Here is a 12,801-nt window from a genome sequence, read left to right on the forward strand (position 1 = left end):
GCCTATTTATTTCGAAGCGTACGTCATTTTAATCGTTCATCACAAAGTATCTTTCTGAGCGAATCTCCTGATCATTTTCTTAGTTTATAGGCCAGAGAAGTACGGCAGAAGATAGTAGGGCCCCAAAATTTACAGGAAGACAGAATGTGTATTGAACCTAGAGCAACGGTTCCAACGTGATGAAATTAAAATATTTAGAGGAGGGAGTTGGGCCAGCTGGAATTTAGACAGACATGTTCCAGCGCGTAAAAAAAATGAAAAGAGGTGCAGAGACAGAAGAACGAGAGGAAAGGTAGAGCGCTGGTGTCCAACAGTAGTAGCATCGAAAACAATGCAGTAACCTTGAAGCGCATTTCTTTTCAATGCTACTACGGTCGAAGACCAGTGCTCCACCTTTCCTGTGGTCCTTGTGTCTCTGCATCTCTTTTCATTTTCCTTAGGCACTGGAACATGTCTTTATCTAAACAACACTCGCTTGCGGACCATCGTCTGCCGTTTTAGGGTATGTTACAGCTACTCCTAAAAAGTGCGGTTACGGTTCTGTGGCATGTATGTTAATCAGGAAGTCGGGCTTTAATAAGGAGTCTTCGAAGGCGAATACACCTTGAATTCGCAAGCGTAAACCGCAGTTCCATCGATCGCAGTACTGCATACGTGTGCCCTAAAAAGGCATCTGAAATGGCATTTGTTGTCTGTTTAGTCTATAAGAAACTACTGCTAAAACTAAGTGGGCGCCTTGTAGTATGTTGTAACGTCATCAGTCATTCGCGTAGCATATATTTTGCGCTCGCGAACTACTGCTGGGTGCGCATGCGCCAAGAGATAGCATTTGCATAACTACGCGCCCGCGTGTCGTTATCTGTTCTCTTCGTCTTGTTGATTTGAGGTTGCCAGCGTGCGCCTCGATAATAACGTATATTCTGACCCGTGTCTAGTGTCAAGCTACAACAACTGGCGACGAGGATGAGATTGGCGCCGGGTTTCTAGGATGCGCCCCCTCCCCCCTCCCCGCCCCAGAAAGAGGCCGAACGGAAGCATGGTGACCACTGTTGGGAAGCTACCAGAGTTCTAACCAGATGAAGGCAACTTTGAGGTGGAACTTGAACTTGTAACTTCAGGCAACTTTGAACCTGGAGCTGTTCGAAGCATTTCCCGCGGCCAACGACATAGCCGAAGACAAGAATCTGCCGGTCTTCTTAACAGGTGTAGGTGAGAAGGCGTACGTCACGCTGCGGAGCTTGCTTCTGCCTAAAACACCAGCTAAGGCGTCATTCCAAGAAGTCGTCGGCGTTCTGAAGAAGCGTTGCGGTCCTAAGTGCTCCGTAGTCACGGAACGATGTAGCTTTCAGCAGCGAAAGCAAGAGCCGCGTGAGACCATCGCAGATTTCCTAGCCGAATTGAAGAAGCTCGCTTGAACATGCAAATTTGGCACCTTTTTGACCGAAGCTCTGCGGGACCGGCTCGTTCCTGGGATACGTACCGAGGAAGTACGGTGCAAGCTGTTAGCAATGCCAGACGACAAAGTGACATTGGAACGTGCGTGCAGCGTAGCAATAGCCATGGAAGCGGTGACGCAAGACATGAAAGAAATGCTGCAACCCATCGACAAAGGAGCGACTTCAGAAGCGAAAGATATCCACTGGCAACAGAAAGTCTCGCAACAGAGCAAAACTCCACCGAGAGAATCGTCGGCCAAGCCCAGCCTCGCAAAAGCAAAGCGGTCACCGAAAGAAGAAACGAAACAAATCTGTCATAGATGTAGAGGACAGCATTCACCTGTGAGTTGCCGATTTCTGAATACTATCTGTTATAAGCGTACGAAAGGGGTGATGATGGCAAAATGTGCAAATCTAAGTTTGTCCACAATGTGAAGAGTGCGACAACGGACCACGCACTTTGGGTCACACGAACCACAAGCAATGCATGCCTACAATTTTACTTGAGGTTCTGATAAATGGTAAAGTGATACGCATGGAACTTGACACGGGCTCAGCAGTGTCAATAATGCCAGAAGTAGTGTGCTAAACACTTTTCAAATGCCCCTTGCAGACAAGCAAACGTCAAATTAGCCACGTATAATGGCACCGCAGTCCCTACGGTAGGCGTAATGGAAGTAAAGGTACCATACGAAGATCGATGCTCCGAACTGCCCCTGACCATAGCGAAAAAAGAGCAGTGGGCAAAAATGCCCACGTTGTTTGGCCGAGATTGGCTTTCTAAAATCAAAATAAATTGGCTTGAAGTTTGTCTGTAAAGGTTTTAGATAAGGAGATATAGCTTGCTGAGAAATTGGCCGAAGTGTTTGACGCTGCTTATGATACTATTAAAGCATTCGAATGCAGCATTAAATTGAAGGATGCAGTGTGCCCTGTATTCATGAAACCGCCACCAGTGCCATACGCTTTCCGCGAGCGAGTCGAGCACGTCGTTGGTCAAGATAGAAGCAGCTGGTGTCACCTACAGGGTCAGACACAGTACACTGGCAACGCGGCTTGTTATTGTCCTAAAAAAGAACATGCAGAAACTGCGATTGTGTAGCGAATATTGAGTCACGGTAAATCCACTAATCAAGGTCGATCAATATCTCTTGTCGCTGCCTGAAGACATATTCTCAAACCTGCAGGGTGAAACAGTGTTTTCTATCATAGATCTCTCGAAAGCGTACTTGCAACTTGAACTAAACAAAAAGCTCAAGAACTGTTCATCATTACCACCGACTCAGGCCTGTTTAGGTCCCGTCGCTTGCCCCAAGGCGTAGCGTGCGTGCCGGCCATATTTCAAGCAGTGATGGGCCAGATACTCGCAATATCTTGGGAACCGCCTGCTACTTAGATGATGCAGTCATTGCAGGTGAAAACTGCAAGGAGCGCTGTGACAGAGTGGAGCAAGTGCTTCGACGCCTAAGTGAACACGGCATAAAAGTGAGCGCTAAGACATGCAGCTTCTCTCAGGAGTGCGTCAGATATTTGGGGCATGATATCGACAAGAATGACTTGCATTTAACGGCGGAAAAAGTTATAGCCATTAGAAAAGCACCAAGGACCACTAGCGTGACCCAGTTGAAGGACTTTTTGGGTCTGATTAACAACTATGGGAATCGTTTGCCAAATTTGGCCTAGATCTTGAAACCATTGCATTACTTGCTTCGAAAAGCAACCAAATGGCCCTGCTCACGTGCATTTGATGAGGCATTTGGCAGATATGGAAAGAAATGTTGACTGATAACAGTGTGCTGCAACTCTATTACGGGAAAAGAGAAATTTCGATCACATACGGTGCATCTGATTATGGATTAGGTGCTGTGCTATCGCACTTGGTGATCGGGGAGGAAAAGCCACTTGCTTTTGCTTCATGGTCGTTGTTTGTGTCCTAAATTACCCACGGGCAAATTAAAAAAGCGACACTTTGTATTATATTTGCTGTAAAATATTTCGCAAGTAGCTCTATGGATATGTTATTGATATAATTACCGATCACCGGCCCTTTACAATTTCGTTTCATCCTAAACAGCCGGGTAACGCACTGTCCACTGTGAGAGTGCATCGCTGGTTGACATTTTTTGGCCGACTCTAGCTACATAATCAAACACAAGACAGGGTGGGCTATCCAGCATGCCGACGCATTGTCCCGCTCACCTCTACTCGACACAGGCATGCAGCAACCCTGAGGAAATCTTTTACTTTTCAGCCGTAAACGACTTGCCGTTAACATTGAAGGATGTTAGCCAGGAAACAAGGTGCGATGAAGTGCTGAGAGCTGTGCGTGACATGGTAAGACATGGATTGCCCGAAGCAGTGTCCGACGAGCTAAATCCATTTTGAATACGCCGGTTGGACTTCGCTGTAGAGGAAGGGTCCGTTATATGGGTGAACAGAGTTGTAGTACAGGAGTCATTGCAAAATGGTCATTTGCAATTGCTGCGTGAAAAGCACTTTGGAATAACGCGAATGAAAGCATTAGTAAGATAAATGGAACGGTGGCTTGGAATGGACAAGGCCCTCGAAGACATTCTGCGCAAATGTAAAATATGCCGGGCTGTTCTCCATACAGCGCCACTGGTACCTTTATCGCCGTGGCAAGTATGTCAAAATCCGTGAGAACCAGTGCATTTAGATTTCGCTAAAGAAAAATCGAACACATTTCTCGTGGATATCGACACGTATTCAAAATCGTTGGAAATTAAGATCCTGAACGGAACAACCACCTCGAAGGCAGCTGACGTCGGACGCTTTTGGTTCGCGGCGTATGGCATTCCTCTGGAGGTAGTGACAGACAACGGGCCGCAATGTCTAGCCGCTTAGTTCAAAGATTTCCTGCAAGCTAATGGTGCGAGGCACACAGTGACGCCACCGTACCACCCGCAGTTTAACGGCGCGGTGGAGCGTGCAGTTGAGACAACTAAAAAAGCACTGCTCAAACAAGTGCTAGAAGATGGAGAAAGTGGCACTAATAGAACACTTGAACACAAAATAGATGACTTCGTATTCTGTTATTGAGCAATGTCTCACACCTCCACAGGAAGAACACCTGCGAAATTATTTGTGCAAAGGAAGCCGCGGACCCAATTGTCGCTGCTACGCCCAGACGTAAAAGATGCAATGAGCGCTAAGACTGCCAAAATAAAAACAACTGCTCATATGCGCAGGGGTCTGCCACGAGTGTTTGCTCTGGGTGATCGTGTACTACTGCGACCTGTGCGTGGAGAAGTGGTGAACTGGTGGCCTGGAGAAGCGACGCGTGTAAAGTCGTGTTCAATATATCTAGGGAACAGGCGGAAAAAAAGTGCGGTTCGTGCACGCGGACCACCTGCGACCGTCGAGCATAGATCCAGCGATACGGCTTGAGCCACTGGTTGAAGTTGAACTGTCACATGCACCTGACGTCACCGATACTACACCGACGACAGACCAAAGCACGGATTCATCGCCTGCAATGACTTCACTGCGTTGCCGCAGTCACGAGCACCCGCTACCCTTACGAAGGAGCACAAGGGATCGGCACCCACCAGACCACCTAAGTTATGATCATTTCTAAACTTGTGCGTAAAAGAAGCGTTGTAACATCATCGGTCATTCGCGTGGCATACTTGTGTGCGCGCAAGCTCATGCTTACTGCGCATGCACCTAGAGATAGCGTGTGCGTCTATAATGCGCCCGAGTATTTTTATGTAACTTCAGGGGTTTCTCAAGGGTCTGTCCTTGGACCGGTATTATTTCTCACTTATATTAACGATATTTGTTCAGATATTAATGAAAACGGAACTGTGCTACTGTTCGCCGACGGTTGTTCAATTTATCGATAAATATGTAACAAGGATAAGAAAAATGCTCAGCGATGCACTGGCGTCTGTTGAAGAATGGTGTCAAAGTTGGAAAATGCAAGCAAATAAAGAAAAGAACTGTAGTTTTATGTGTTACAAACAAGGTTAAGCACGTCCTAAATTTTGTCTATCAACCAGATTCCACTGTGCTAACTACCATTAACAAATGTAAATACTTAGGAGTGACAATATCTGAAGACCTCAACTGGACTCAACATACCACTAATATTTGCTATAACGCTGAAAAACAGTCATGGTTCTTACGTCACAAATTAGAACTCGCTCCAGCCCCCGTAAAGTTAACAGCGTATTTAACAATAGTAAGGCCTACACAGGAATATGCAAGCACCATATGGGACCCCTACCAAAAAGAATTCATAAAATTGAGCCAGTGCAAAGAATGGCGGCTAGATTTATTCTTTCAAGGTACTGCTGTACTGATTCTGTAACAGAGATATTGCAAGCACTAAATTTACCCACCTCTTGGAACGCCGTCGCATAGCCAGAGTAAAATTCTTGATTTTCTTTTCTCAAAATTTATTTCACTTTGATGCAGCGCAGTACCTAATTCCGCGAAAAGTCCGGAGCCTACGAAATGGTCATCGCAGCAACTTTCTAGTATGTCAATCTCGTGTGAACGCAAACGCATACTCTTTTTTTCCCTAGAACCATAAGAGACTGGAATCATTTACCGAACGCCATGTGTGATTCTCAAACTTTAGATCATTTTGAAACCGAGGTTACAAAATTGTTTCTAAATGAATCCTCATGAAATAACCAACGCCTCCTATAACTATTATAGGAGGCGTTGATCTAACATTCCTCATGTAAGTTGCAGAGTGTAGTATGGTTATGCATAGTGTTGCGATGTATGTGATGTAATATGTATCATGTAAGTTGTAGTATGTAGTATCGTCATGCATTTTTCCGCTGCACATTGCTGCTTTGTTTCATATGACGGTTGTTAAGTCCGATTTTGTATTATATTTATGTATAACGGCATGCTGTGACTTGCAAATGTATCTATTAGCTACACAGTGCTGCTTTATGCAAGCCATGATGCGTTTTGTGCCATTGTACCCCACTCCTGTAACGGCCCAATCAGCCAACAGTACCTGGAAATAAATAAAATGAAAAAAAAAATGTGGTCCCTTCTTTTTGTTGAGTTGAGGCTGCGAGCGTGCGCCTCGATAATAAGGTATGTTATAACCGGTGCCTGGTGTCATGCGCATGCGTAAACCGGAGTTCAAACGATCACAGTACTCCATACGTGTGCCCTAAAGCAGCATCTGAAATGGCATTTGCTATCGCCTTTAGTATACAAGAAAGTACTATTATAAATAAGTATTCACACTTGGGTATAATGTTACATGGCATATAGGAACTGTATATGAACGCCATTTCGATAAACTTGACGCAAGGGCGCGGCCGCCTGCGCTTACTCAGCGACAGTTTGCGGTCTCTTTGAATCGTGTGGTTCTACCGTTAGAAAAGCCATTTGTGCTTGTTTCTGTTCTATATCTCTAGATGCTGCATATGAGAAAAGAAATGCCGGATGTATTATAAGAAATGTGCGACGCTTGCTTGAAGGACCGACTCCCAGACAGCAATATTTGCGCAGTTAACCGAGGTCGCGTTCAAAAGAAGTCGAATGTTCCATTCCCGGCATTTGACGGTGTCAAAGTGCCTTTTACGAGTCTTGCGCACATGGTGGCGCCACAGTTTTTTTGCCAGCGGTATAAAAACCTGCACGTTTCAGCTCCATTGCGTGACGTCAGTGGTATTAGGATGGTCTAATAGTGTCGCGCTATGCAGTGTGCAGGGTGGCACCGAATATCCAGCCATTCAGTTGAGGCGAGCGTCGATTATCGATTCTGTCATGTGAAGTGTACAGTGGGTGGTGTCGGTACTGAGAAGAGGTATAAGTGAAAATCTGCGTGACTTCATCGCCACTTACGGTGATGAACTCCGAATGTCGCTTTCAGGAAAGCAAACTTCATCGAGTGAATTTAACGATCTTTTGTTGTTTCAAGCTTAAAAACGATAACATCAAATTCTGTGCGTGTATGTTCACATTGTTTATGAGTATTACCAGGGTACTTGTACACTTTCCTTCTGGTCACGAAACTTCCCCGAAAGCTTTATCTAGAGACAGAACGTGGCACCAGAGGCGCTGGCATAAATGGAAGGGGGCCATCATGGTCGGTGTCAATCCGCCACTGCAGGCGCGTGGGCTGCGCGTTCCTGCAAATATTTCCCCGGTGAGACTATCCTTCCACATTTATTTTAGCTTGTTGGCAAATGATCATACAACGAGTACTTTTAACAAAATAATTTACGTAGGTTACGTTAAGGGGGGGGGGTGTAGTCACGTCCATCGCATAACGCTGCCGTGTAGAATTTCAAAGCATGCGTTTGTTCTTAAACTATACACGGCCGCGTTATGTCATTGACGTCCCCCCTAGTAGCATTCCCATTCGCTGAATCTATTTACATTTTTCGACAGTTAGACAATTCAAATATGTTTCATTGGTTACTTTAATGCGTTAGTTATTAGATGATTACTTAGTTGACTTAGTTTAGCTATTGGGCTAGTTATATTTTCTTAGTTGCTTTAGTAGGTCAGTTACCGGTTGAGCAAGTGAACAATTTAGTTAATTTACATAGTTCAAGGTTGGATATTTCGTTTAATTATAGCATAGGTGTTTGTTGGTTAGCTTTATTTGGTTAGTTTGTAGTTTTCGTGGCCTGGTAAGTAACTATAGTTTCATTTTGCTAGTTGGTTAATCAGTTTGTTATGTAAGATTGGTTGACTAATTTTGTTTTGTATTGTTATATTCACCTAGTAGGCTTGGATGTGGCGAGAAAAAGAGGATTTTGCGCTGCTATATATCGGCTGAAAGTGTATGATGTTAGCGTGCTAGCAGTTATTTATTCTCAAGTGCGTTCATATATTTTTTTGTGTGTGTATGCACATCTACTCCCACTACACTCACGGGGATATGTAGAAGTGGTACACTTGTATAAGAGTTCGTCATGAGACAGAAAGTATAAATAGATACCGGCTAGGCTCCTTTCATCCACTTCCTGAACTACGTATCTTGCCTTGGCTTTGTTGCGACCGGACAAGCCCAACTCGCAGACATAAGTGTGCCAGTTCAAATGCAAATATTTAACGTTAAGTGTCACTTAAAGCGGACACACGCAATTAATGCTGCACCTAAGACGAAGAACTCTTTCAAAACTTTTTTGGTGGAGTAAAGAAAGTCTGTGTTATGGTGCACGCGTTAGGGCGTGCATTTGCGTGCTGGTTGCCGCAGTCTTAACGCTGGATGGAGCCCGAAATTGCGCGTGAAGCGTCAAATGATGAATTATGCAATTATTTACGCGTTTATTATTGCTATATTTATAGTTGTTCGCTAAGCAGACATTATTGTAGTTATTAACAGTATGACTGAAATGTCATTTACACCGAACACAAAAGTCAATATATCTCATCCGCGTCCAGGTTACGGCATGTTTATTTTATCTAATTTACTTATTGATTGTGAAATACCTTACAGGTATTTAGGAAAGCATTGCGTAAGAGAAAGGTGCAGTTACATCAGTGTAAAACAAGCGTTGTGCAACAATGGAGGAAAAGCATCAACGAAACACTCTTTATTCCCACAACGTGATGGCGTGCGAGATCAATACAGTAAATATAAAAAGTACAATTGGAATGAAAACTAACAGAATGAAAAAGTACGCATGATAAAAAACTAGTAAATATTACACAAAGTTTATCGCACTACGAAGCACTTTCCGAACGCGGTAATAGCCTCAACTGCTTAATCACCGCAATTGAAAGTGCAAAGAAAGAAAGAAAAAAGAAACCAATTAAATTCTGCCATCTACGATAAGTTACAGTTAAAGAGAATGAATCCTGTGCGAACCCGCACATGATTTGTTTAGAAAAACAATTCATTAAACAAAGGTACTACAAATTCGGTGGATAAGAATATAGAAAAGTACTGGAAAAAATAAAGGCACCAGAGAACTAGATAGCTGAGACGTCAAAATGCTCGACGCAGAGCTTAAAAAAATTGTATGGGATACATCCTGTGAGCATGTTCCTAAACACGTTAAAAGAAGAGCAATAATCAGTCTGTTCATACCTGGGGAGCTCTGTCTTCTACGGCCGCCTCTACGTGCGCCGGAGCCCTCGGCTAACGAGGCCAACAGGGGGGCTGCCTGGCACACTCGCCGGATTGCATTTTGTTTGCGGAGGACGCGCACTGAATGGGGCAGCTGGCGTAATACCTGCGAGTGCATGTGATGTGAGAGGTCATGATTGATTATTAGTCAAATAATTAGTTACTTGAGCGAGTTACTTTTTAGGTAATTACTTTTTAGCTCATTCTAGTTAGTTAATTCATTCAATCAGCTTTGTTACTGCAGGTACTTACGTTTGTTATTATTTAGTTTAGTTAACTAGTTGGGGCAGGAATTAGTAAGATCTGTTGGTTCATTAACTGTTCTAGTTAGCTCTGTTTGCTATTAGTTATGGAATCCGTTTAATTATTGACGAGTCTAGATAGCTTAATTATTAGTTTTGTAAGTGAGGTTCGCATTAGTTCACAAGCATAACTCATTAGTTTGGTTATTTAACTAGTGAAATATTTAGCTATCTTAGGGATTGGTTAATTGCCTAATTAGTTCAGTTAGCTTCGTTCGTTGGTTTAGTTAGGTTAGATATTATTTAGTGAAGTTAGGTTCGGTATTATTAAGTGCAATTAGTTATTCAGGTATTTTAGTCCAGTGTTTTGAGCTATAATTAAGTATAGCTGTAATTATTAGAGCTACTGACTAAGTCTAGCGTTTTCATAAGTATAGCTATTTAGGTAGTTAAGCATTCGTTGATAAGTTATGTTTGGCGCTGTTGCACCTGACTGGCACGCAGATACGATACAAATGCTAGGGTTTGTCGGTATACGAAGGAATATACAGGGAAAGAGGTGTACCTGGTTGAATAAGTTGCATGTTCTGTGACTCCTTCTTATAGCTATATTGTTCCTTAATAGCGAAATATTGATTTTATTTGAAACAAGTGCACATTCTTTCGCATGCTATTACTAAAGTCCAAACAATGCCTGACATGGAAAATATTTAATCCTAGAAAATACATTCACACTCAGGTGCGCCACGGCAAAAACCAGGCCGTGACGTAAGAATAAATTTAACACAAACAGTGGGGACTCGTAGAAAAAATAGAAATATGCGAAGCACCAAAAGTAATGAAAATAACAGTCGCACAGAAATAAAACACAGTGTAAGTCAATGACATATAACAAGGTAAGTATAGTAAGGACACGTGACAGTTACGCAGTTTAAAAATATAGTGGCTGGGGTTCAACGTGGCTTGAATCCAGTTATGCGAGTGAAAGCTCCGTTAAGCATGGCTAGACATGGTTTTGTTTCTTTGAATGTTTTTTTTTGCCTACCAAAGGCTTCATCACTGTTTTGCTTTGGCTTGACTAAGGTAAAGACTGATTTATGGCCTGTAGAGTGTAGTTACTTGCAGTTAGAACTTGGGTTACGGTAATATTCAGACTCATCCTGGCGCCTCCGGTGAATAGTTGGCGCGCTCGCACCAGTGCGTGCTTCATTCATGGCGAGTCCGAGTGACCTAGCACCGGCGAAGCTGCTGTTATACCCTCGCCTATTCACGTGTTACACCGCGGCGAGGCTCGAGCGAGCGCAGCTTTGACGCCTCTCCGCAGCGGATCACGTGACGTGACGTCACACCTTCACCTTGCGCACCGGCGGCTGAAGGTCAAAAGCGCGCCGAGATTGACATTGGGAGTTCTACCACAGGAATAGCGCTTTCGCTCTAAAGTGAAATGGGATGTCGTCTCTCCTATCATCCACGCACAGGCCACAGCTTCGTAGCGAAATCGTCTGATGAAAAATGTACTATTAAAGTGCTAACTTCAGCACAGACTAAATGCGTTCTCGCTTTAGAAAGACGGGCGACATTAAACTGAACTCGTAAAATACAATTTAAGTTAAAATTCTTGTGGTTAACAGTTTTTTTTTTCTTCAGTGGTTGGCTGCGCATGGTGAGCAATTGTTTCCTTTCGCTTTTGTTAGCGTCTTCTAAGGCCTTGGGAGTTGAACAACGGGTGAGTAGCGACACATTTGGTGCGTTGAAAGGGTGACGTGTAAGCATAAGCATGAGCTGGCTCGAGCACGGCACCCGGATGGCTAATAAACCAGGCGTTCTGTTCTTACAGAGCCTGGGCTTGGCTACTCCGATCTGGACGAGGTGGTGACTGACTTTTGCCGGGGTTCGTTCAAGATTACCCTCGTCTACGACAACAATGGAGCCGTGATGGCAGGTATGCTCGCATATGGCACATCAGCACACAGTATAAACTTCTGTATATATATCAGGCGCAAAAGCAACCACCTTGTCAAACGAAAAAGTATTTCCGGAAAATTTGCAAATGACTGTCCCAATTAACTGGTTTTACCTATTGCGTAAGGGTTGCGTAAATCACTGGTTAGAATGTGTTGTGTTGCAAGGGTTCCCATGCAGCCGCAGTGATAGAAGAGCCATTTAGTAAAGAACCTAGGTATACATACATGCATTGAGGCTTGTCAAAAATAAATCAAATTAATGGAAAGCCAAAATCAGACAAGAATTTGAAGATTTCATTAGTTTCACTTATAAAACCAGATGTCATGTTTTGAATTCATGGATAAAACAACGATTGGACGGTGCTCGGGAAAAGAACTGGTCACTCTCTATGCCTAAATAGACATAAAAGAGGGAAAACATTTCGACTGTATTACGGCCACATAAAACCAGCATGCAATGATGTCAAGGAAACCATAGGTCTCGCAATTGAAATGTAAAATGAAGTGGAGCAAACTTAAAGTGGAGAAAAAGATAACTAGTCACCAGTGGTGATTGAACTGACAACCTTGGCGCAACAGGTTTAGTTTTGAGTGAACCGCGTTATTCGCAACTTACTAAAATAAATTAAAGACAAAAGCAGCAGGAGTCACGGGCTCTCAAAAGCAGCACATCGCTTTATTTTCTGTAGGCGTTATTGCTACAGCAGGCGTCGAAATTGCGGCACACAGAGTTGATGTTTAACTGTGCCTCGGAGGGAGTGACATCAAAATATCAGCAGGCGAAATTGCTCCGAAGGCCCCGAAGGGAGCCCTGAAAGCAAGGGCGTAAACATGTTGGTGCCGACATGAAGCGTTCGCAATGCGGTGTTGTGATACCATGACAATACCACAGCTAAAAATATGTAGATGATTTTTACTGGTGACTGTGCCATCACGATTTCCAACCGATCTAGTGTTAATGGAATAGGCACTGGGACTCGACCTTGCAAGTTTCGACATATTACCAACAGCCCGCACAGTGTCATTGGTCTTGTGGTCGCAAGAGCATTTCATAATATAAAGATCCATGGCTATGCCTC

General features: G+C 43.7%; 1 protein-coding gene across 2 annotated transcripts in view; it reads left to right on the forward strand.

The window, feature by feature from the left end:
- Positions 1–1,688: 1,688 nt before the first annotated feature.
- LOC139047535 (probable glutamate receptor) overlaps positions 1,689–12,801 on the forward strand; it is a 106,166-nt gene continuing 95,053 nt past the window's right edge. Inside the window, exons 1-2 of one of the 2 annotated variants that reach the window (XM_070521363.1) lie at positions 1,689–1,778; positions 11,596–11,700. In XM_070521363.1, the coding sequence (XP_070377464.1) occupies positions 11,694–11,700 (7 nt within the window). In that variant the 5' untranslated portion in view covers positions 1,689–1,778; positions 11,596–11,693. Of the gene's footprint in view, positions 1,779–7,495; positions 7,582–11,595; positions 11,701–12,801 lie in introns of those variants that run through there. The other variant, XM_070521362.1, reaches the window with a different exon arrangement.

This window comes from Dermacentor albipictus, chromosome 7 (assembly GCF_038994185.2).
Source record: "Dermacentor albipictus isolate Rhodes 1998 colony chromosome 7, USDA_Dalb.pri_finalv2, whole genome shotgun sequence".
Classification (NCBI taxonomy): Eukaryota; Metazoa; Arthropoda; class Arachnida; order Ixodida; family Ixodidae; genus Dermacentor; species Dermacentor albipictus.